The sequence below is a fragment of the Arvicanthis niloticus genome, chromosome 6 (genome assembly GCF_011762505.2).
Source record: "Arvicanthis niloticus isolate mArvNil1 chromosome 6, mArvNil1.pat.X, whole genome shotgun sequence".
NCBI classification, from domain to species: Eukaryota; Metazoa; Chordata; class Mammalia; order Rodentia; family Muridae; genus Arvicanthis; species Arvicanthis niloticus.
The window spans coordinates 90,910,643-90,935,018 of NC_047663.1; the positions used below are offsets into that span (position 1 = coordinate 90,910,643).

General features: G+C 51.9%; 2 protein-coding genes and 1 long non-coding RNA gene across 5 annotated transcripts; 1 reads left to right on the plus strand and 2 right to left on the minus strand.

Moving 5' to 3' along the window:
- The first annotated feature begins 1,424 nt into the window (after nucleotides 1-1,424).
- Syngr3 (synaptogyrin 3) lies at nucleotides 1,425-6,008 on the plus strand. Of its 2 annotated transcripts, XM_034508047.2 has the most exons (4): nucleotides 1,425-1,663; nucleotides 3,623-3,860; nucleotides 4,408-4,550; nucleotides 4,629-6,008. In XM_034508047.2, the coding sequence occupies exons 1-4, from the start codon at nucleotides 1,565-1,567 to the stop codon at nucleotides 4,836-4,838; spliced, it is 690 nt and encodes a 229-aa protein (XP_034363938.1). In that variant the 5' UTR covers nucleotides 1,425-1,564; the 3' UTR covers nucleotides 4,839-6,008. The 2 variants fall into 2 exon arrangements, with proteins under 2 accessions (XP_034363938.1, XP_076793314.1); XM_076937199.1 differs by lacking the exon at nucleotides 1,425-1,663 and having other exon boundaries at nucleotides 1,893-3,860.
- LOC143442863 (uncharacterized) lies at nucleotides 3,971-4,539 on the minus strand. The gene is made up of 2 exons (XR_013111417.1): nucleotides 4,402-4,539; nucleotides 3,971-4,141 (listed from the first exon to the last, which is right to left on the minus strand). It is a non-coding gene; the product is annotated as an uncharacterized LOC143442863 (long non-coding RNA).
- A 3,923-nt stretch (nucleotides 6,009-9,931) lies between the features above and the next one.
- On the minus strand, nucleotides 9,932-21,877 carry Znf598 (zinc finger protein 598, E3 ubiquitin ligase). Of its 2 annotated transcripts, none has more exons than XM_034506441.2 (12): nucleotides 21,609-21,877; nucleotides 15,237-15,349; nucleotides 14,759-14,888; nucleotides 14,319-14,530; nucleotides 13,955-14,172; nucleotides 13,302-13,419; nucleotides 12,767-12,954; nucleotides 12,560-12,644; nucleotides 11,693-12,459; nucleotides 11,170-11,332; nucleotides 10,919-11,069; nucleotides 9,932-10,841 (listed from the first exon to the last, which is right to left on the minus strand). In XM_034506441.2, the coding sequence occupies exons 1-12, from the start codon at nucleotides 21,831-21,833 to the stop codon at nucleotides 10,488-10,490; spliced, it is 2,724 nt and encodes a 907-aa protein (XP_034362332.1). In that variant the 5' UTR covers nucleotides 21,834-21,877; the 3' UTR covers nucleotides 9,932-10,487. The 2 variants fall into 2 exon arrangements, with proteins under 2 accessions (XP_034362332.1, XP_034362333.1); XM_034506442.2 differs by having other exon boundaries at nucleotides 10,347-10,841; nucleotides 13,311-13,419.
- Between the last annotated feature and the right edge of the window lie 2,499 nt (nucleotides 21,878-24,376).

The window sequence follows — 24,376 nt, forward strand, 5'->3', positions numbered from 1 at the left end:
GCAACACAAAGGGATAAATGCTCTGCAATGAGAAGGCTATGAGGTAAACATCGGAAGTGTAAGCTTACGGTGAATCTCGGAAACAAACGATTCCAACATGGCAGGTGGAGGTGCCTGGCCAGCTGCAGGGTAAAGGCTTGGTTATACTGGGTTTTGAGGGAAAGAAGGAAAGATGGGTCATAGAAATAGATGGGTAACGGCTTGAATTTGCTGCTGAGGGGAGCAGTTAAGTTTGACCATGAACTGTTTGTTTTGCAATCACTGAGAATTTAAGACCCCATGCATGCTAGGCAGGCATTCCACCACTGAGTTCTGTACTCAACCCAAGAACTGTGTCTTTCAAAGAATGTGCTGCATTGCGTGCTGACGAAAATGACAGAGGAGAAGGCGAAATGGGTAAACACACAGATCTGTTTACAGCTAAAAGAGATGGGATGGGATGCCCTCCTGCATTCAACTAGACTGAAATGAGATTCAGACCAGAACCAGGGACTAGACTAGGTTCCTCCAACTACACTTCCCTTTGAAGAATGAACAACAGGTCACACAAAGTAAAGTGTGTAGTCTCGATATGTGATATGTGTGAACTTTCCTCATACCTGGCTCTGGTCCCAGAAAGACAGATAGGTAACTGGGGCCTTACCCATGATCTCTAACTACACCCTAGCTTCTGTGACCATGAAGGTGAAGCCATTCAGTCTCCTACCAGCCTGTCACTAAAAGAGCATCAAGTGGGTCTGTCAGTCAGGCTGGGGGTCTATGGGAATCCCAGCAGAGGCCGGGTAACTAGGCAACAGATGGGACAAGATCTTATCTCTGCTACTTCTCCCCTCCCTGAACTCAGGATTAATTAGCTACAGATCAACCAGGAGACCAGAGATAGAAAGTGCTTCTGGAAGAAATGACCTGGCTAGAGAACAGACATGCTCAACCTTCATTCCTGCTGGTCACAGTGGACTCTGTTTCTCAGACAGTATCCCTGAAGGTGGCCGCCACTCTTTCCACCTGATCCTGTTAGGAAGGTACAACTTATGAAGGAGAAGCCAGAATACGGCGGGGGGGTGGGGGGTGGCGGGAGGAGCCACAGGCAACATAAGCAACCACAGGTTCGTTCCCTCTCCCTTATGTAAAGGTCAAGATGCTGGGCCTCAGTTTCCTCTTACATACTCACCAAAAGGCTCTCCCGGTCAGAAAAGCAGGGAGATGCACTTGTCCTGGTGATGCTCTTGGTCATGGCAGAATCTGAGTTTACCTTCTCTTGCCCACCTCTAAAGCCCATGAGGACTTCGTTCTGTGTCTCCAGAGATTGTTCCCACTTGCGACTCTGTCATATAGGGGATAGCGAGTGGGAAGGATCGAGGGCAGGGCTCAGACCCCGGCGCATGGACCTAGTCGGGGGCGCTGGCTCGGCCCCGCCCCGCGCGCCCCCGCCGCAGCCGACGCGCGCTCCCGGGAGGCGGCGGCAGAGGCAGCATCCACAGCATCAGCAGCCTCAGCATCAGCCCGGGGCGGTCTCCGGCAGGGCAGGCCGGTGGGACAAGGGACAGAAGGCACAGGTCCCGTAATGGAGGGAGCATCCTTTGGTGCGGGCCGTGCGGGAGCTGCATTTGATCCCGTGAGCTTTGCGCGGCGGCCCCAGACCCTGTTGCGGGTCGTGTCCTGGGTGAGTGGCCCCTAAGCTGGCCCCTTCCCGGTCCCCTGCCTCTCCTAGCATCCTTTATTCCCCCACCCTCACCCACCCCCTGCCCATCGCCCCTCACCCTCCTCTCCGCCGGTCCCTCCCCCCCCCGCCCCCCCCCCGCCGCAGGTTGAGGTGACGTCACATGGCTAGGCGCGCCCACCTGCGGGCGGGGGAAGGGACGGCTGTTACCAGTAGACCTTGAGAGGTCACTGCTGGTCTCCCCCTGCCCTCAGTTCCTCTTTAGATCTAATCCAGTCCCCTTCCTCAGTCTTCTTTTCATTTTTCCGGTCCCACGACCTGGAAGCGGGCACAGAGTTGCGGATGTGATTCTCCCAGTGAATCAGGGACTGAATTCCAGATGGAAGAGGGGGTTATAGGAGCCAAGGGGAATGCGCAGTTTCTTTCCTTTGCCTGATCACAAATCCGCCAGGCTCATTTGAAGGGAGGTGGTTCTTCCGAGACCCCTCAGGTCTAGCTGTAGTTAAAGGAGGATAAGGAGGCTCCTGCCTGGTGTAGCTAGAAGGGACTCATTTGGGAGGGCTTCCTGGAAATGGCATGGAGCTACAGACAGAGAGTAATCTATTCCAGTGGTGTATGTCTTGCCTGTCCTAGGGCAAGAAGATTTAGGAGGTGGGTGCTAAGTTCTGGATTTTGGATTTTGTCCATCTGGCAGTCCTCTAATCTCAGTGCCTGTCTTGGAAGAGGGCGGTTCCCAGGGTGGATCACACCTTCCCCCTCCCCCCAAGACCTCGTGCACTGAAGGAGGAACAGACTTGTGGATTGCTCTCAAGAAACATGAACATGCTGTGGCATTTTTCATGACTACATTATCAAGGAGTTTAGGTGAGAAGAGTACAATGATGGAAAGTGAGACCAGAGGATGTTTCTTAGAAACGCAGGACGACCTAGACTGTCTGCACTAAAATGACTGTGGTTTGCTTCTGTCCTGCCTTGGACAACTAACCGGTGGGCAGAAGATACTGAGGTTGGGTCAAACCTTAGAAGTCAGTGTTCACCTTTAGAGTCCCAATGTTCTTGACTGGTATTATAACTGATTATTCATGGAAATCAATTCTGAAATGCCCACTGTTGCTGGCAGACATTCTTGGACCCAGCATTCCAAGCCAGGCTTCTTTACACCGCGTGAGACACCGAGGAGCACAAACACACAGGTTCTGTGTGCAGAGGTCAGGTTCAAAAAGGGAAAGGGTTGCATATTTCTCTGGACAGCTGCCCCTTGACTTCCTCCTCCACAGTGCACTGGCCCACCACAACCCTGGAAGTCATCCATACAGGTGAAGGCTCCTGTTTCCACACTTCAAGTATACTCTAGGAGGCTATAAGGTTCTAAGACCTAAGGAGTGGTTGCTCTTAGCGGTCATGTGACCCTGAGAAATGCAATGTGAACCCCAATATATCCCCTCATAAAGGGGATAAGAGTGGTACCACTGATATTTTTGTTTATAGGTGTTTTGATTACATGTATGTCGTGTGTGTCTGGTACCAGCCAAGGCCAGAGAAGGCACTGGATCCCTTGTAACTGAGTTACAGTCGGCAGCTGCCCTGTGGGTGCTGAGAAGTGAACACAGAGCCTCTAGAAGAACAGTTAATGCTCTCAACTGCTGAGCCATGTCATCAGCCCTCTACTGTTTTATTAGAATCTCATGTAGCCAACCTGTCTTCCCCTGATCCTTCTTACTCCACCTCCTGATCGTTGAGATTACAGGCATACAACACCTCCATGCAAACGTAAATGTACATAGCAGTGTTAATTACTCCTTAAATGCTTCTTTATTTTCAATAATTGCGCAGGACACGAGGGAGTGGGAAATGGGTTCGGTGTTACAGAGGAACTCTAGGGCAGGCATGGAGACCTGGACTCTTGACATGGGGAACAGATGCATCAGGCAGTGGCGTGAGGCTCCGCTGGCTGTTCTGCAGGTGTTTTCTATTGCGGTGTTCGGGCCAATTGTCAACGAGGGTTACGTGAACTCGGACAGCGGTCCAGAACTGCGCTGCGTCTTCAACGGAAACGCGGGAGCCTGCCGCTTCGGCGTCGTACTAGGTCTAGGGGCCTTCATCGCCTGCGTGGCCTTCCTGGTGCTCGACGTGCGCTTTCAGCAGATCAGCAGCGTCCGAGACCGCCGCCGCGCAGTGCTACTGGACCTAGGCTTCTCAGGTGGGCGGGGCCGGCGGTGAGAGGCGGGACCTAATGTAGGGTGCGGTGCTGGGGCCAGACGTGATGGGTGAGCGAGAGGGGCGTGGCTGGCCTGGGAGAAGAGATAGAGCGGGATACAGTGGGGAGACCGTAGGATCTTTGTGGGAACGTGACTGGGCCACTAAGAAACAGGACCAGGCGCAGGGACTGCCGCAGAGCTTCTTCCGGGGCTGGCTGTGACAAGCTGAGAAATGCTCCTCAGGGTTTTGAGCCGATAAGACCCAGCCACAAGACGGCGTGACCTACAAATACAGGGTCGGAGTCTTGAGTTGAAAGTACCTAGGGGTCTCTTAGCAAGCCTAGAGAAAGGGGTGACTGATAGGCCGAGTAAGGCTGGGCTTAGAAGGGGGCGGGACTTTGGAAGTCGTGTGAATGGCAATTTGCTGGTGAACCTAAGGGACAACCTAAGGGACATTGCACCTTCTCTGAATGCACGAGGTCCTGTGGTTCAACTAGAACACGGATCCTGGTGGCGGAGCACCATCTGATCACTAGCCCCTACCTGCAGGGGTCTGGTCCTTCCTGTGGTTCGTAGGCTTCTGTTTCCTCACCAATCAGTGGCAACGCACAGCGCCAGGGCCAGGCACCGCGCAGGCTGGGGATGCGGCGCGTGCCGCCATCGCTTTCAGCTTCTTCTCCATCCTCAGCTGGGTGAGTGAGGGTCTCGTGGGTGGCAGGGTAGGGGGTGTCTCCAAATTTTCCCCAGCTAACCCTGGTTTCCTCATCCAGGTGGCGCTCACCGTGAAGGCCCTACAGCGGTTCCGCCTAGGCACCGATATGTCTCTCTTTGCCACAGATCAGCTAGGTACTGGGGCTGCCCAGGCCTACCCAGGCTATCCAGTGGGCAGTGGTGTGGAGGGCACAGAAACATACCAGAGCCCGCCCTTCACCGAGACCCTGGACACCAGCCCCAAAGGGTACCAGGTGCCTGCCTATTAGTAGGTGTTAGGCTCTGGCCAGGGCTGGAAGGCCACCTCACCACCGTAGGCCTCAAGGCCTCCTGAGACCTTTTCTGGGTCCTACCGTGCCAGGGACAGAGAAGGTGGCCACTGTGGGCCTCTAGGACCAAGGGGAGTAGCCTCCTTGGGGTGCCTGGACTGTCTCCACAAAGTTCCCCTTAGCCAGAGATCTGTCTGAAGGCCCTGAGAAGAAAACAGTACTTCCTGGAGTGGACTGGCCTGGGAGGCATTCCTTTCATAGGCCAGCCAAACCAGGGGCTCGCCTGTCCACTCTAGGGTCAGAAGTCCAGCTGCCTTCCAGGGCAGGGTGCAAGGGTTTCTGGGGACCAGGGAGAGAGAGACTAATTGTACCCTTAGGTAGGGGTTATGGCCCTTGTTCCCAGTCCCATGTCCCTGTGGGTGGCAGTGACCGCCCTGGCTCCTATCATGGTGGTCCACCCTGTCCAGAGGCTCCCTCCACTCCTCTTGCAGGATCCCTAGAGCAGCTCAGCCCTGTCGGTGTTGTGATTGTGACTAAGTCTTAAGGTCTCATCTCATAGTGCCCCCATAAGCTGCCCCTCTCTGTGTGGCTCCTGCCCAGGTGCTTCTGGCTAGGAAGGTATAAACAGCTATGGGCCTGGGCACCTGCCCTTCAGTAAGACCTTCCCTAGGGAACTGACAACTGGGTGCCTAGGTGCCAGGCAAGACAAGACTCTTACAAGGAGAAGACGAAAGGTCTCATCTGCCCAGGGTGTCACTGGAGAGAGTTGTTCCTGTAAATGGCTTAGCCTTGGCTTCCTGGACTAGTCCTTCCCTAGGCTATCTCCCATCCCCTTCTAAGGCCCAGACCAGGTATGGGTCCTTGTACGTAGCAGACTACTCATGCATTGCTTGAAGTTGGCTTTTCACATCAAGTCAAAACCAGACGTGTTGCCATATCTCATTCTTCCAGACGAAAAGCTTCCCTGTGGAGTTGCAGTTGAATGACAGCCCTGTATGTTGTAGAATAGGCCAATCATGTGGATATTTAAGTGAACATGTTTACAATTTTTGTATATATGGATCTATTCCTCTCTCTTCTGAAAGAACAATCCGTGATTGTGTATTTTCAGTGTCCCCTGTTATAACTGCAGCTTCTTTACAATAAAGACTGTGAGTGCATTGACCATGACTAAGGGTCTCCTAGAATCATTTTTTTTTGGTCCCTTTCTCTCCTGTTTTGGGGGCTGTGGTCTCAGGGCATCAGGGCCCATAATTCAGGAGTGAGTAGGAAGGTGGGGATCAGGCTGATTCCCAGGTTCTAGAGAAAGACCACACAACTGATTCCTTAATAGAGCACATTGCTCTGGTGAAGTCTGCCACTCCGTGCAGGCTCTGGCTCTCGGAAACGGTGCAGACCTAAAGACAGGGTTTCTCTGTGTAGCCCTGGCTGTCCTGGAACTCACTTTGTAGACCAGGCTGGCCTCAAACTCAGAAATCCACCTGCCTCTGCCTCCCAAGTGCTGGGATTAAAGGCATGCACCACCACCGCCCGGCTTGTTTTGTTTTTCTAGACAGGGTTTCTCAATATAACTCTGATTGTCCCGGAACCCTGGGATTAAAGATGTGTTTGACCCGTGCGTGCCCCAGCCACCCACCCACCCCACCCATTTTAAGGATTTTTTTTTGATGTGCATGTGTCTATGGATGTATGCCACATTTGTGCTGGTCTGTGGAGATCAGAAGAGGGCTCTGGACTTCCTGGAAGTAGAGTTACAAGCATTGTGAGCTGCTTGCTGTGCGTACAGGGGACTGAGCCTGAGTTCTCTGCCAGAGCAGCCTCAACCCTAACCCTAACAGTCAACCCTAACCCTCTCCAGTCTCCACCCCTCTTTTGAGACAAGGTCTCTCTATTTAGCCCTGGCTGTCCGGGATCTTGCTATACAAACCAGACTGGTCTTAAACTCACAGAGATCCATTTGCCTTTCCTAGAATTAATGGTGTTTACTACCACACCCATGGTAACCTCTAATTTATGATTTATGATCATGTTTATGTCTATATAAATGGAATCACACAAAATTTGTCTTGAGATCAGCAAGGTCTTGTTATATAGTCCTGGGTGACTTAGAATTTGATGTGTAGACCAGGGTGGCCTCAAACTTGCAGTGATCCTCCTGCCTCAGATTGCCAACTGCTTGGATTACAGGCTTGCATCAATGACCATGTCTTACTGGTTTTAGAGATTGAACCCAGGATTTTGTGTGCTTTCCACACTAAGCTGTATCCTGGCTTCAATACACAACACCTTTCATCCCTTTTTCTTTCTTTCTTTCTTTTTTTTTGGTTTGGTTTTTTTTGTTTGTTTGTTTGTTTGTTTGTTTGTTTTTTTTCAAGACAGGGTTTCTCTGTATAGCCTTGGCTGTCCTAGAACTCACTCTGTAGACCAGGCTGGCCTCGAACTCAGAAATCCGCCTGCCTCTGCCTCCTTTTTCTTTGTCTTTCCAGACAGGGTTTCTCTGTGTAGCCCTGAAACTCATTCTGTAGACCAGGCTGGCCTTGAACTCAGAAATCCACTTGATTTTTCCTCCTGAGTGCTGGGATTAAAGGCATGTACCACCATCACCTGTTTTATCAGGTGTTATTGATATTGTTCAGACCTGGCCCATATGAACACTGTAGTGTTTAGTCTGAGACCAGATTGATGGCAAATTCTGTAGGATATATGGGCACCGGGGATGAGCCTGGGCCTCATTACTTTATACAGGTCACCTTCATAAGCTCCTGACTCTACTTGATCTCTGTAGCATTTCCCAGTTCCCTGGGATTCCCTCCTCAGGCCTCTGTTAAGAAAGCAGATGGATGGATCTCTGTAAGTTCAAGGTTAGCCTAGTCTACAAAACAAAAAAAAAAAAAAAAAAAAAAAAAAAAAAAAACCTCAAAAAAAAAAAAAAAACCAAAAAAACAAAAATAAAAAAAAATAATAAAAAAAGAAAAGAAAGCAGACTTTGTCCTTAGCCATATCATCTCACACAAGTCTAGGAAGGTAAGCAGGGCTGGGCTTGATTAGTTCTTAGATAGGAGAAAGCTAGGCCTTTATTCACCTGCTCTGTGTCAAACCCTATGACAGCTCTACCCTGGAAAGGAAGGATCCTTTCTTTCAGATATGTGGACATCACCAGGCTTCTGGCACTGTCCTGTCCCTACCAGGATAATTTCCTGCTTACATTTTTTATCTTGCCCAGAAATGGTGCACGCCTTTAATTCCAGCATTCAGGAGGCAGAGGCAGAGGCAGAGGCAGACAGATCTCTCAGTTTGAGGACAGCCTGGTCAGTCTACAGAGCCAGCTCCCGGATAGCCAAGGCTACATAGAGAAACCTTGTCTTGAAAAACAAACCAAAAACAAAAAATAGGAAAGAAAACTTTATAGACTTAATTTTACTTTTTTTGTATATGACTGTTTGCCCAAATATATGTACCATGTGCATGTCTGTCTGATGCCCACAGATGCCAGGAGAGGGTGTCAGATCCCCTGGAATTAGACAGTAGTGAGATGCTGTGAGGGTCCTGGGAACCAAACACAGGGCCTCTGTAACAGCAGGTCTTTTTTTTTTTTTAAGTTTTTTTTTTGAGACAGGGTTTCTCTGTGTAGTTCTGACTGTCCTAGAACCCTGTCTGTAGACCAGGCTAGCCTTGAACTCAGAAATCCGCCTGCCTCTGCCTCCCAAGTGCTGGGATTAAAGGTGTGCACCACCACTGCCAGGTATGAAAACCTTTTTAAAACCTGCTGCGCCGGTCTCGGGAAAAATAAATAAATAAATAAAAAGGTTTTTGAGATTCTACTTCTCCCCTTCCTTTCCCACCTCAGACCCTCCCACAAGCCCCTCCCCACTCTCCCTCAAATGCATGGCTTCTTCTTTTCATTAATTGTTACTGTACACATACATGTATACACATATATATTCCTAAATCTGACTTGTTCAGGCCTTCCTTGGACACCACACACAAACACACACACACACACACACGCAAAACATTCATACATGTAAAATAAAAATACATCAGGGCTACAGGGATGGCTTAGCCATTGTAAGAGCACTGGCTGCTCCAAGAAGCCCCAGGTTTAGTTCCCAGCCTCTATGTGGTGGTTCACAGCCGTCTCTAACCCCTGTCCCAGGCGCTCTTCAAGCCTTTGCCAGCACCAGGTACATTCCTCTGGTCCTGTTTTTTGTTTTGTTTTTTTGGTTATCGATGGCTCGTTAGCGGCAGGGCTCATATAAAGCAAGCCTGGCTATCCCTGAACCAGCCCTATAACCATCGCTAAACTAGAGTTCTGAGCCTCCTGCCTCTGGTACTATACCCTCATTCTTATTTTTCAAATTTTTATATTTTTTTTTCTTTTTTAACTTTATGTTTGGGGCTAGGCATGACATATGTCTTTAATCCTAGCACTCAGGAGGCAGGTGGATCTCTTAGTTCAAAGCCAGTCAACAAAGCAAGTTCTAAGACAACCAGAGTTACGTAGAGACCCTGTCTCAAAGAGAAAACAAAAACCTCAAAAAAACTCTATGTATGTATGCATGAATGTGTGTCTAGGTTAAAGCACAACCTGTAGAAGTCTCCTCTCTCTCCATGGGTTCTAGATATGTAACTAAAGTTGTCAAGCTTGGCAGCAAGTACCTTTACCCACTGAGCCATTTTGCTGGCCCTGTACCCATTTTTTTCCCCCCATGAGACAAGGGAGGAGACGCGCGGGAGCAAGCAGGATTCGAACCCGAGGTGTAGAGAGCGCAGAGGGGCCCATGCCCTCTGCAGGTGGACACCTCAGGGGCTGCGCCACCGCAGGTTCGCTCTGTACCCCCATTTTTGAAAGGCAGTTTCACGGGTACTCAATTGTCATATACAGCCAATTCTGTTTTGGGAAAGCAGGGCAGTGCCAGAGTTCCATGTGGGACCTGAGGCAGGCAGCTTCTTCCTGTGAACAAACCCCTGCTGCTAAGTCAGTCCTTTAGGCCTCCTTGCACTGTGGCGGACCCTGCACCATGGCGTATGTAAGTATGTACCCAGACTTTCTGATAAACTACAAGGCAGAGATACTCAGAACACCAGCTATGTGCAGTACTGCAAAATAAATTTATTTCAAGATAAACTGTCTTTTATAAAATGTCAGAGGCAATTTGAGATCTTAGATTTAACTTGTCTCATAAAAAGATTGAACTTCAAGTAGCACAATTTTGTGTCTGTTTTTAATCTGGAACATTCTCTATGAAACAGCCAATTGTTTACACAACACACTTGACGTCTGACTCCAGCACCAGTGGACCCGAAGCTGCCAGCTCTGGGGCTGTAGGCTGGACTCAGGAGACCTCTCTTCAGGCCATGGAGGCCTTGAGCTCAGGTCCCAGCAGCCTAACCTTTCCCTCCCCTGGCACATTCCAAAACCACAAGATCACAAACCGAGACTGACCCTCAGCCAAGCATGGGACAGAACTTAGGAGTGATGGTGCACAGGGTAGACCTTTCCTGATGTCCACCTGGCAGGCCTGGCTAACCAGGAGGCCCAGGCCTCAGCCTTCCCAGGGCCCTACCTAGCTGCCAAGCAGCTGGGAAGAGGAAGGAAGGAGAAAGGAGGCGCTAGGGTGTGACAGCTCTTGCCCTCACCAGCAGGAGCTACGTAATGATCCTGGCAATGGCTTGAAGGGAGGGGAAGTCATCGTCCCGGGCAGCGTGCAGTGCCTGGTGGCTGCTGACATCACCGTGTGCCAGTACCTGCTGGCAGGTGGGGCACACACAGCAGTCCAGGCCCAGCTGCTGGGTGCTGGTCTGCCACACATTCTTCTTGTTCTTCTTAGATTTGGAGCTGGGTGGCTTCTCCCGGCTGCAGAAGTCAGTGTGCGCAGAGAGCAGCTCCTGCTGCTTGGCTGTGTCTGGCAGGAGCGCCAGCAGCTCACTGAAGATCTTCTGGAAGTTCTCTCCGAGCAGGTCCCTGCAGCTCCTGTAGTACTGAGCCGCAGAGATCATCCCCTGCCACCAGAGAAGCACAGCCAGTCACTCTCACCCTGGGCCAAGGCAGGCCAGCCTCCTTCCTGCTCCCACCTCACCTGTCTGAACTCTCCCGAATGGCTTTTAAACTTGCTGAAGCAGGCCTCGTCGCTCGGCAGAAAGTCCTTGATAGACTGGATGAGCTGCAGGTTTCTTTCCCGGAAATTCTCAGGAAGTAAGTAGGCTTGTGGTGTGGGCGCTAGCCGGGGTCTGAGGTCAGAGGAGAGGCTTGAGTCTTTACCGTCGCTTAGGTTGCACCTTCCCACTAGCTCCCCCAATGGCAAAAGGTCAGGCAACCCACCCCACTTACGCTTTCATGGTAGTGGTGGTGGTGGGACTAGGAACACAGGTTGAATGGGAGCTGGGCAGGAAACTAGAGAAGCCAGGGGGTGGCTTGCTGATGGGAGGCACCAGGCCTGGTGGTGGTGGTGGTGGAGGTGGTGTGCCCTTCAAGAGCACCACAGTGTTGAAGCCTGCAGGGTAACATAAGAGTTTCATTGTGGTCCCAACTGGCCCTGTTATTCTGCATGTCCAGCCCCAGTGGTTGGCCTATTCACATCCAGCCTCACAGCAGGCTCAGGGCTCAGAGCTCAGGGCCAGAGCTCTATGTGGTGGGCCCACTATGGAGAGCCCTCAGCATTACAAAGTACCATAAAGTAGCTAACTGTGACAGCTCCTGCATCCAGACTGGACTCAGCAGCATAGACGTGTCCTCTAATAGGAAAACTGGGAGTCTAACACACATCCCCACCTTGTGCAGACTTCCAGCCTGACACTGTGGCTCCAGCACTTCTCGGAAGCCTAAGGAACCCACTGGCATTAGGCACACATACCTGGGGGAGGAGGCATCCTGGGTGGACAAGGGCCTCCGAGAGCTGGAAAGTCTTCCTGTGGTATGGGGCAGGGGAGGGGACCTAGGGGCCTTGGAAGCCCTGGAGGTTCTTTTGGGGTACTCCGTGCCAGGGCTGACCCCTCTGAATGTCCATTGACAACGACGGTTACTGGCACTTCAGCTTTGCTCAAAGGGGCTTCAGGGACCTGCTCTGCCCCAGAGGGCTTTGGGGTATGATCAGGGGGCAACAGTGGGGATGATGTGGCCCCAGGCTTCTCAGAGCCCACCTTCTTCTTCTTGCCAACCTTGGCTGAACTCTGGTTAGCAGCTGGTGCCAGCAAAGAAGACACAACCACTGTGGTGGGCACACTCCGCAGCTCCTGCACAGTGAGGCCACCACTATCTTCCTCATCCACTGGGGCTGGGCCACCCTTCCTGCCACCCTTGCTCCCCTTTCCTGCCTTCCGGGGAGGCTGGCTGCCACCAATTACAGCCTGGGCCCCTGGGATGGATGGGTTCCCTTTCTTGCTAGAGCCGCTATTCCAAGCTGAAATGAGGCTGGAGTGGGCACTGCTGGGCTTGGGTGCAGAGGAAACAAGGGCAGGGAAGTCCTCTTCCTGGAAGGTGTTCTTGCCCCTGGGAGGAGCAGGATAGGCCAGTGCCAAGCCTACAGAGCCTGGGGTAACCGCTGTGCAGCAGGAGGAGGTGGAGGCACAGAGACTGGGAAAGTCTTCATCCTTGAGCTTCGGGTTAGGCGGTGGGAGGGTACTGGGTCCAAGAAGGGAAGAACTGGTTAGAGGTTCATCACCAGGCCTTGGCCAGATCTGGCCCTATCTACCACACACCCTGTCCCAATTCCCACACGTACTTTGAGGGGGCAACCACTGGGCTTGGGCCTGTGGCTGGGAAGGCTTCTTGGCTTATAGGACCGTTTGCTGAGGCTTCTTTGGAGCCTGCAGATATGATAAGTCCAGGTGAGGTTGTGACGGCAGGCTTGGGGATGTGAGATGCTGACTAGGAGCTGGCAGCGTCCCCCAAGCCCAGGCAGAGCTGCCATTAGGTGGGACTGGGTTACCTGTGCCTTCACCCTGAGACCGGGGCAGACGCCGGTGGCCACGGGATTCCTCAGGCACCCTGGCTGCTGCTTCCTCTTTCTTAGACCTGCTACCCTCCTCCCGGTCCTCAACCCTTTGAGTCTCCTCTTGCTGTTGAGCAGCCACAGAGGCCCGGATTGCAGCCGCCACTTCTCGGTCTTCTTCTTCCCTGGGATGGAGTAGAGGTGAGGAAAGACCTCAGACTGGGCAAGACCCAAAGACACAGTATCAGCTGGGCAGTGTCTGGGCTCAGTCTGCAGCCCGGGCACATGCTTGCTTTGTAGGTTCCTGGCACACCTGTGCTCTGTTCTCAGTACCATCCCCCCAAACCCCAGTCTGTTGTCTCTGGCTACAACAGGGAAGAAGAGCGAACACCCTACTTGCTGAGCAGACACTGCTGTACCCTCAGGACTCCAGGAACTCTGGCTGGAGCCCACTGACCTCAGGCCTATTCCCAGCTTGCCACCATGTGGAGGTAGTGCCAGGAGAATGTCAGTGGTATGCAAATCCTCCCACCTCTTGTACCTCCAGCTTCCCCGGCGGTTCTGCTGGGCTCCACGCCCGCTGGCCCGGCCAGCTCGGCCCTGGCGGTTGTACCTGTCCACCTCCTCGTAGTCCTCACCACTGACGACTCCTGTGGTCAGTATATAGACTGTTACTGTCCCAGGCCAACAAAGCAGGACAGAAGAATTGCTGTCCAGACCACACTGAGGTCAGTGCTCCTGTCTGGAAGGCAGAGGCTTCCCCACCCCTAACAGCTTATGATCCACAAGGACAGGCCCAGACACCGCAGAATCCAAACCAGCTGTGACCTCTAAAAATCAGTACCCAATTGGTACAAGGACAGGGGTCTAGGCCCCACCTTTGGAGATGGGATATATGGGCTTGAGTGATAGTCTCCTGAGGCAGAGAAGTACCCCAAGGACTCTAAAGCCCAAAATGCAAAACACTGGAGAGGGGTGTGAGTAGGCAGGTGGAAAGCTCCCAACTCTCACTAGCCTCAGGTGCTCAGAGCAAGGGATGCTGAGGAGACAGGCCAAATGGGTGCCTCCTGTATTTCTCAGTTGGGTAGGAGTCTAAGTGGGACCTAGGTCTGAAGCCTGGGAAGCAGATACTCACAGAAGGCCCCAGTACCTAAGCCTGGCTGAGCCTATGGCCACCTAGCTCACCCTCACTCCGGCGTGAGTGCCGTGGTGCAAAGCTAAACTGAAGGTCAATCTGCCGGTTCTGGCGTGCCTCGGCCCGGCTGCGGCTGTGGCAGGCTGTTTTGTGAGCCTTGAGGTCAATCTCAGTGCGGAAGGCATGGGTGAACTGCTCAGTGCTGCATCGACCCTCCTCACACAGGAAGTGCTTCTCCCGGAAGTGCTCACGCAGGTACGCATAGTCGCTGGCAGACAGAGTCAGCAGAAGCCAGATCATCTACTGTACAACCAGATAGCTCCCAGAAAAGTCCTAGGAGAAAGTCACCTCTACACTCCCTGCAGCATCCCGGGTCCAGGCCCCACTCCCTGAAGCAGCCCCAGCCCCGCCCACCTATAGTAGTCCTGGGCCCCATCGGCATCACAGAAGTGGCAGAAGTAGTGGTCACGGCGCAGGTGCTTGAGCAGCTCGTCATTGTCCAGGTAGCGCTCGTCACAGAACTTACAGAGCGGATGTCCCCGATGGGATGTATCATCAGGGTCACCCTGCATACGGTGTCGAGCCAGGTCCTTGCGGGAATACCACTTGCGCTCATAGGTGAAGATCTGCAGAGAACACGGGGCTGGACACAGAGTTGGGGCCCCCAACCTCCTGACTTTTCAGTGGAACATTAGGGGCAATGAGCGGACCCTGATAGTACCAGCTCTGCCCTAGAGCCCACTGAAGGCTGGGGGATCCTTACAGTCACTTGGAGGGCCCCCGTGCCCATTTATAAGCAACCCAAGGCTCTGTGGGGGTCTGGCAGTTTCTGGGGTTCCCCAGGGCAGGCGCACCTTGAGGTGCTTGAGGCACAACTTGCAGCAGAACAGCTCGTGCTGCTTCCGCATGTGCTGCTCCAAGTCCCCGAAGAGGCTGAAGGGTGGCAGCTGAGGGCACCGTGGGCACTCATGCTGCAGCAGCTGCCTAGGGAGAAACCACAGCCACCCACACAGTTGGCTCTAAGTGTTGTCCAGAGCAGAGGCACATGCCAGACCCCCACCCAGGGATAAGGCGCAGGGTCCAAGTCTGTGGCCCAGCCCTCCATGAGATGATGATAAGTATCTCCTTCCTGGACTTTTGCAGACCCCGAGTTAAATGTTTGCACATTCTGTGTCCCTTAAAAGGCTAAAACAGCAAATACACCCCCTTATTCCCACCTTAATAGAAAGCCAGGAGCTCCCTACCTTATGAAAGAGACCAGAGGTATGTATGTACTCCCCCAGTCCTGGTTCTGAGGGGGCAGCTGTAGCCTCTCCAGCTGAAAACACTCACCTGTACAATGCAAACACCTTTCCATCTGCAAAATAGATGTCATATTTCTTCTCATGTTGTAGTTGATGGATGGGGATCATGGCAAAGGCAGGGAGTTTCTTCCCAAAGACAACCTGGAGAGACACAGTGGTGATCAAGACCTGGGTGGAATAGCCAAGGGCCAAGCAGAGACAGAAGAGGCGCCCTCAACAATCCTAAGCTGGCAGCAGCTACTGGATCCCCAGGCAACCTAGGCCTCCTCTCTTTCCAAGTTCACCACAAGAACTAGAGAACAGATGCGATAGCCAGGCTCGCCACCAGGGGACAGTCATGCTTCCTGTAGGCCTCGTATTCCCCCACAGCAACACCCGGGCTCAGACAGAACTTTCATGGGGTGGTGTGGGTTTGAAGGGCATGGGTTCTAGACAGCAGCTAAAGAAACAGCAAATGATGCCTAGCAGCTGTCAGGTGCATCCACACCTGGCTACCCTGTCCTGAACCACCCTAGCATGTTTCCATGATGCTACAGTAGAAAGGGGCTCCTACAAATTGGTATCTGGACCTGGTCACAGCCTTATGACTTCTGCTTATTGTAGGCTGCCTAAATCACAGGTATGAGCCATAGACACATTGCAACCACTGGAGAAAAAGGAGCTTTAGAAGGTACAGGGCAAGGCTTGGAGCACAACGGGTGCCCTGAGACAGGATCTGGACATTCAAGCCTTCCCCTGCACCAAGGCCCCTTCTTCTCTCCATGAAGCTCCTCAGGTGGTGACTTGCAGTGTCAACTCCACAGTGACTATCACAACTCTCCCACTCAAGCCCTCGCCCAGCTGCCTCTTTGCTACTGCCCCACATCTGGCCCTGGTTACAAGCTTTAGCTCAGTCCTGAAAGAAGCTAAGGTCTTCCCAATGCATCCTTACCTTAGGAAAGGTCACACCAAGGTCATCAGTTAGGTCTAGGCTTAGCACAGGAGGGGTTGAACCAAAATGTATACGAGTTGGGGCAGCTCTGGAGTGACCACGGAGAACGGGCCCATTCACAATCACAGCCCACACACAGGGCCCCAAGCAGAGAAAGACTAAAGCTGGCTCTATGAAGGGCCTGAGGGAGAGCCCAGCTCAACCTTGACATATTACACTTAGAAGTGGCACATGGACCACAGTCTGCTCCTCTAACTGGTCCTTATCAGGAGCTGGAGGAGGCTGCTCCCTGATTCAAGCACACCACTATTGGGGATGGGAACATGTCAACAGAGCCTAATAAATCCTAGCTGGTAAGGCTGAGCAAGATGAACTTCCTGTCTCGTGCTCTGTCTGGCTTAAGAACAACTGCACCCCAAACACCATACTTCGTTTTTTTGACCTTAAAAATAGAAGTCAGGCAGGTGAATCTTTGTGAGTTTGAGGGCAGCCTGGTGAACAAGTTCCAGGCTACATAGAGAAACCCTGTCTTGAAAAAGCAAAAACCAAAAATCCTGCCTCTGCTTCCGAAGTGTCCAAATTACAGGCATGTGTTACCACACCAGGCTTGTGGTGCTCTCCCTAAAGGCAATCCAATGAAGGCTCCCAGTGAGGATTCCTTGAATAGGCTGCATTGCCCCTCCAAAGGGCAGCCTTCTCGTTCCCAAGAAACTCTTTTCTAGGTCCCAAGTATGGGCAGAACCCCCTAAATTCTATGCTGGTTTCTTTCCCAACGACACTCTGGGGGTAGGCTCACACCCAGCTATGCTTTCCAACCATCCCCAAGGTTTGCTCTCCAGCCTAGATCCACAAGGAACTCAGGGGCATGAACCATGCACAGTGTCGACAGAACACAGAGCCTGAAAACTCCTGAGCTTAACTACAGGAGCACAAAGCAGCAGACATAGCCACACTCCACTTAGCTCCTCCAAGGCAGGCACAAGAGCAGTCTGAGGAAATTCCCTCAAGCTGCCAAAAAGCATCTAAGCCCAACAGACGTAGCGGAGGATCAACTTCCTTCCCTAAAGGAAGCTGTGCCAGGGACACCCCCGTCACTGCCACTAGCTCCAGGGACCTCTCTCAGCAGTGCACTTGGATCTACTCTGTGTGGCATCGCAGGCTAGCATGGAAGAGGTTCATCTACCTCGGGGCTGTGGGCACAGCGTCTAACGCCTTTGCTAGGTTGCCAGTGAGGGCATGCTGAGTAGTGAGTTCATCTGTGCCACCTCTTGTCTTATAATCCATGCCCTAAACATGCTGGCTTCTTGTTCTCCCACAAAACATCACTGGAAATAGCCTGAGATTAAGAGCAGCCGTGTCCAGCAGCGGCAGGGAGACAGCACACATCCTGCAAGGAATAAGACCAGAAGCAGAACAGTTCTTTATCAAGCCTGGCTGGCAACAAGAGAAATGGGATGAACATTTAGGAGAACCAAGAAACACAACCGTCTGACTACAGGGCAGAGGTAGTCAAGGGGCTACTGAGCCAAGTCTGAATGGGAGTCAGGAAAGGATCCGCCAGCAGAGACAGAGGCCAGCAGGACCCAAGCCTACCAGTCTGATGGAGGTAGCCTAAGCTGCATATACACCTGGGTCAGGCTGAGGGGTAGGGAAGGAAGACTCAGGTTGGCTCAAGAATGGAAAAAAAGTACAAGACAAGGATTAGGAAAGGGACCATGGGCAGCGCAGGACAAAGGCTAGGTGTGTTGGGCCTGAAGCTTGTAGGCCTGGAGTGATAGGCAGAAAAAGCTGTCTCTCTTCAGGCAGGGAGAGCAGGATCTTGACTGCCTGGGTAGGTGCTGGAAGAGCAAGGTGGCCAGGAGGGTCCCCACTGTACCCAGAGAGTAAGGCAGGAGTCCAACCAGCAGGACCCTCTCTTCCTAGAGACATTCCTGTGAGCCTAGGTGGGGACAAAGGAACATGGAAGTGTGGGGGAAATTATCTGCCTGGACTGTAAGGGGACAGAAATAAGGAGTTAGTGAGGAGCCCTAGAAAGAGGGTCACAGCCTGAGGGAAAAGCTTAGGCTAGGTCTGGGTGTGAGGCTGGGCTATTCGGGGAACCCTGGGTGGGCTGGGCAGCACATGACCCAGAGGTCAGGCAGGGATGCTTCTGAATCAACTGTGTAGGACTGGCAACCCAGTTCCAGAAACTAAGGGGGTGAGAAGCTTGCTCAGCGGGCGTCACCAGAGGGCCCGCTACTCCTCACCTTCAGCATGCAACATGTGCTCAATAAGGACCAGATAAAAGACAAGTGCGGACCATGCATCAGAGTGTACAGGGGCTGGAAAGATGGCTCAGTGGTTATGAGTGCTTCCTTCTCTCCCAGAGAACCTAGGTTTGGTTCATACCAGCCACACAGAGGCTTACAACCATCTGTAACTCCAGTTCCAGGGGATCCAACATCATCGTCTGGAAGAACATACATATGTACACATGGATGTGGTGGCGCACACCTTTAATCCCAACATACTGGAGGTAAAGGCAGGTGGGTTTCTGTTGAGTTAGAGGCTACCCTGGCATACAGAGTGAATTCCACAACAGCCAGGGCTACATAGAGAAACCCCATCTTAAATAAGTAAATAAATACATCTTTTAATTAAGAAAGGAATTATTATTATATGCGTATATATTCCTGTGTGTCTGTCTATGCACAGCACTAATGTCAGGTGGGCACAGACGCTATAAACAGGTGTGGTGGGAGTCCAGTTAGGGACAGGAGCAGAGATAGCTTTTGGCAAGGCCAGGAATCTCAGCACTCAGGAGGCAGAGACAGGTAGATCTCTGTGAGTTTCAGGTCAGACTATGTACATACTGAGACTGGAAGAAGAGTGGGAGGGGCCACAGATGACAGACAGGTATTCACAACAGAAAAATACCACTGAGTCATCAGGTACAGCTTGCTGACCTGGGCCTTGGAATAATCCTGGGAAGGCCTTCAGCATTCCCCTCCCACTTCCTGTTTGTCAGTGGGGGTGTGGCCTGTCCAGAAATATGACAAGTTAGAAAGCAACAGGATGAGAAAATGGCTCTAGAGAGATGTGTCCAGAGGAACACAAGAAGCTCTTAAAGAAAGAAAAACCTCTCCACTACTCAGCATGGAATCAATACTGTCCGTCAACTCCACAGCCTCACACTAGATGGCAGCCCACCTAAGCTGCCATGCTGAAAGGTCCCAATTGCCCTGGTTCTTCACCAGACCAGCAGCTTCAAACTTGTGTACTGTCTCCCCAACCCCCCATCCCTGCCTCTGAAGCCTGTATGATGTATCACCCAGCAAAGGAAGCTGGCCAGTTCCACATGACATTTTTGTTTGTTTTAAGGCAGAGTTTCTGCGTAGCCCTGGCTGTCCAAACTCATTCTGTAGACCAGGCTTGGCCTTGGCCGGGAGTTCTGCCTGCCTGTGTTTCAGAGTACTGGGATTAAAGGTGTGTGCCACCCCCATCCAGCTTCATATGACATCTTAACACACATCCCTCCTAATTTTTACTTAGTCACATGAAGGGACTAAGGGCCACTGTGGAATTCTGGGTATGAATACAGGATATACTCAGAGGGTAATACAGGACTCAGTAAGGGACAGGGTAGGGCTGAGGGTGAAGCTGCTAGGTTACCAGTGGAGGAAAAGCAGGATAAACGGAGAGGCTGAGCTGAGCTGGACAGGTAGCATCTCACCCCACTTCCCAAGAACTCCTGCTGCCCAGCATGGTGGTGCAAGTCCAAGAGGAAGCCCAGGCTTGGCCAGGGGCACACAGTGCCAAACCATACCCCAGCCGGGGCAAGCTGACAACTCATGTCAACAGCCCCTGCTGCAGAGCTCTTAGAGGGTGTGAGGCTCAGAAAGAATGAGGGAGGGCAGAGACTGGCTACAGCTGCCATATGTGTGTGTGTTCACTCACTTCCTGAGGGAGACCCAGAGCCCAGGCTAGGACTACATACATAAAGACCTACAAAATATCTTCCTTCCTAGAAAAAAGCTACAGGTGTGCTGAAAACCCACGCCAGACCTTTCTGTCAGCATGTGGAAGACTGGCTAGCAAAGTAAGCTCCAGCAAGACCCTCTGAGTAGGCCACCAGCCAAGGCTTCCGGAGATGTTTCTGAGCCCCAGATCTCACGGAGTAGGGTAAAGCTCCCCCCAACACACCACTGTCTGAGGTCATCTAGTCCCTCTTCCTCAGGACAACACAAATGCTTAGGGAATGTTCCCGGATTCCAGATGACTTTTTTGACATAAATATCAAGAAAAAAAAGCTGGGTGTGCTGGGCATGGTGGGGGAATGACCTAGTCCTCAGGAGGCAGGGGCAGGTGTATCTCTGTGAGTTCAAGGCCAGCCTGGTATATAGAATGAGTTCCAGGACCGATGGAGCTACAGAGTAAGGCCCTGTCTCAGATATGGGACATGGTGGTGCACTGCATTTTACCTCAGCAATCAGGAGGAAGATACTGGTAGACCTCTGGGTTTGAGCCCACCATGTTCTTACATAATAAGTTCCAGGCCAGGCAGGTCTACATAGTGTCTCAAAGAGAAAGAAAAAGGTCAGAAAGAGAGAATAAAAGAAAAGAAAAAATCCAATTTTTAGGCATTATTTCTATCTCTGCATCTCTTCTAAGAACAGGAAAGGGTGATTCCCTGGCAGAAGACACTAGCCAAAACCTTCCATGAACCAACCAAGGTAATTTCACAATTCTGGAAGCAAACATATCTCTAAGGGCAGCAAACCAAAGGAGGTTCAGCTGGATACTCCCCACCAATAGCTGGCATCCCTGGAGTGTGGATGTACGCTCCATGAGCCCTCTGACCCCCTCAGGGATTTCCAAGTCTAGACAATCAATCAGAAACATTCTCTTCCCACCACTCCAGAAGGAAACCTCAAAGCTAGAACGAGTAACGAGGAGAAAACTTCCTAAAATTGTGGACCACCAAGCACCTAGGAATCAGCTCCTGGTATCACCTCCACTCTACAAATGGAAACGCTGTCTCAGGAGCTAAGGGTCAATCGGTGGGGCCCAGAAGCCCAGCTAGTCTGGAATGTCCAGTTTAACCCTTTTTTCCCAGAGCAGTCAGCTTCCAGGATAGACAGTCCCTGGAGGTTGTTCCCCCTGGCTGTCTGCTCCACCTCAGGGACGATCCCGAAAAAAATTAAGATTCACAGACAGGAGGGCTCTCGACCTGACCTTGCCCTTCCCGCAGCCAGGTCATAGGGAAAAGTCCCCAGGCTTAGACTTCCCACGGGCATCGCTCCTCCTTCCCCGGCCCAGCCGCCTCTGGCTTCTCCCAGCCCCAGGAGGCCCAGTGATCGCTTGGCTCCCCGACCGACCACCCGGCCTCCGGAGGGAGCGGGCGCGGCCAGGCCGCGGCCGGACATCGAGCAGGCAAAGCCATCAGGAGTCCGCCCTCCCCGCGCTCCGTCGCGCGCCCCGCTGGCGCACCTGGCGCAGCTCCTCGCGGCACACGGCGCAGTAGCGCTGCTCGCACAGCACCCGCATCTTGGTAGAGCATCGGTAGCACACCGGGTGATCGCAGCGGCCCAACGCCGTAGCCTCCAGGTCACCGCAGCACAGCACACAGCTACCACCGCTCCGCTCCGGCGCTGCCACCGCCTCCAGAGCCGCGCGCCGCCCCTCGGCGCCTGCCGCCGCCGCCGCCGCCGCCATGGCCGGGCTCCGGCCCCCTCCCGGCCGGCGCGGCACGGCGCGGCCTGGCTCCCGGCGGATCCGCCCCTTCCGTCGACGTCACTGCCCCTCCAGGCAACCGCCCCGCCTGGCGGAAGTGCGCACTGCGACTTCCGCCCGGGTCTGGTGTGGTACAGAGCTGCCTTTCGCTCCCTACGTTCTACCCAATGACTCCTGTTCAAACCTTCTCGGTCAAATAAATGCGGTGTCTCTCCGCCTTCCCCGACCCTAGCTCTAGAGACGCCGGAGGAAGCACAGGGGATCCAGCATTTCCGATAAACCACGAACAGTGTTAAGCTAAGTATCACACAAATATTTCTGGGCCATACTTGGACGTATTATATACTATATCTTAAATGCAAATTTAACTGGGCGTCCTGGGAATATAGCTCAGTGACAGAGACTTGCCTATCATGCCTGAGTTCCATTCCCAGCACTATATATATATATAATTCAACTAGTAATAACTGAATCCAGCAAACCTTTTCTTTAGCTCTGCACCTCTCTAGTATTTGGAACATAAGCCTCTGACGCCAGGGCATCCAGACATTCTCACCCAATCCCACTAGAGAAAGGACCTCGTGTTCTCTTGGTTGTAAGACAGACACATCCAGCCAGACATGTTATCTAGTAAAGGGAAGCACCCAGAGGTGCTTGAGTGGATAGTAAACCAGAGGCTTCAAGTCTCTGCAGCTGTTGTGAGGTCTCTGGATTTCTGATGAAGTGAGATGAGTCCAGATCTGAACCCTTAAAACCCTAATTCTGGTACTTACACGCGCTTGTGAACTAGGTTGCCCTACTGAAGCCTATAACCTCATTTGTAAAACCAGGGTCACCATACCAATTAAGTAGACTGGGCTACATTTGCCATATTCAGACAGATAAGGGGGATTTACCTCTCCTGGGCAGCTGTTAAGTACGGGTAAAATGACAGGGTGTGGTCACACACCCCTTTAATCCTAGCACTACAGGCACAGACTAAGTTTTGAGGTCAACCTGGTCTACATAGAGAGTTTCAGGCAACATAGACTGTCTCAAAAAAAAAAATTGTTAAAATGGAGGGCTGGAGAGATGGCTCAACAGGTAAGGGCACTAGCTTTGCTTGCAGAGGTCCTAGTTTCAGTTCCCAGCACCACCTTCTGGTCTCTGAGGGCACCAGGCACACAGTTGGTACACAAACATACATGAAGGCAAAACACATCCATATAAAGTAAAAATAAATTTTAAAAAATGAAAAACTTTCTGTTAAAATGACAATCGAATGTTAATGGTAAGCTCTTTAGGTGCTGATGGCAAGTACTTTATTGTCCCTGTTTATGCAAATAAGTGAAGGCTGAGGGATGGTGATTGTGACTCCCTGTTTGACAGCTTCTGGCCTCGCCCTTGCTGCTCTGATGCTTTTAACAAAGTGGTAGTCAACCAGCCAGCCAGACTACCCATCTGCCACCATTTTGACAACACTCCTTAGACAACTTAAGATAACAACACAATGAACAGAAATGATTATCCCTCCTCCTAAAGGCACATCCTCAAGCAGGGAACTGTTTGAAACAGTTTACACTGGACATTTTAGAAATCACAAACCTGGAATTCTAGATGACCCTGTAGTCATCTCAGGCCAAAATGGGGGACTATTTCCCATGATGGGCCAGCAGAGGGCCTACTGTGCCTGAAGAGACAAGGCTGTGATTGGCACGTATTATTCTCCAGCCATGTAAGCAGGCTGGCTGTTCCAGCTCAGGCGGTGAGTCACTGGAGAACTCTCCTCTACTACCTCTGCTGCGGCTGCCACTTTAGATTTTAGTAAAAGGCTTCTCTACGGGGTTCTCTTCTTGCCTGTTTTTAATAGAGCTGGCTGAATCAGTAACATGAAGGAACAACAGATGAGCAGCTGTGGCATTGTGACAGCGGAACAGCCCAGCACACTGAGGCAAGCACAGTCATGCAGTCCGCTGTGTGACAGGCAAGACGGGAGCTGCGTGCAAACACTTAGCTTCACAGAATCATGAAGAGATTGTAGGATAAAAGACAGATGAACGCCAGACCGTGGTGGCAGGCAGATCTCTGAAGTGGAGGCCAGCCTGGTCTACAGAGAGAGTTCCAGGACAGCCAGGGCTATACAGAGAAACCCTGTCTCAAAAAAAAACAAAAAAACAAAAAAAACAAAACAAAAAAAACCCAAACAAACAAACAAAAAACAAAACAAAACAAATGAACCAGGCTTGGTCTAAGCTCTTGGGCAGCCAGGGCCATGTAGAGAGATCTGTGTCAAAAACAAAACAGACAAACAAATGAAAACCCAGCAACAACAACAAAACAACTATAAAAGATAGACTGAAAGAGCCAAAGGAAGCAGGAAGGACTCCACTGTATATTCACAGAAGAGGCAGTGGGTGTGTGATATGGGACGAGAATGCCTTAGACAACAGTAACAATCTCAAAGCAGTCAAACAAGAAGGGAGCCCCTCTTGGAGGGGTTAGGAACTAGACCAGTTCATAAACTGCTTTCTGTGTAACACTCCCAC

What these genes read in the sequence shown, in the direction of transcription:
- Syngr3 (XM_076937199.1), top strand. Translation starts at nt 3,512, where the DNA reads ATGGGTTCGGTGTTACAGAGGAACTCTAGGGCAGGCATGGAGACCTGG. An exon ending in ACTGGACCTAGGCTTCTCAG is followed by an intron (nt 3,861 to 4,407) that starts GTGGGCGGGGCC and finishes CCCTACCTGCAG; the next exon opens with GGGTCTGGTCCTTCCTGTGG. An exon ending in TCTTCTCCATCCTCAGCTGG is followed by an intron (nt 4,551 to 4,628) that starts GTGAGTGAGGGT and finishes TTCCTCATCCAG; the next exon opens with GTGGCGCTCACCGTGAAGGC.
- Znf598 (XM_034506441.2), bottom strand. Translation starts at nt 21,833, where the DNA reads ATGGCGGCGGCGGCGGCGGCGGCAGGCGCCGAGGGGCGGCGCGCGGCT. An exon ending in GCCGCGAGGAGCTGCGCCAG is followed by an intron (nt 15,350 to 21,608) that starts GTGCGCCAGCGG and finishes GTGTCTCTCCAG; the next exon opens with GTTGTCTTTGGGAAGAAACT. An exon ending in AAGGTGTTTGCATTGTACAG is followed by an intron (nt 14,889 to 15,236) that starts GTGAGTGTTTTC and finishes GTTTCTCCCTAG; the next exon opens with GCAGCTGCTGCAGCATGAGT.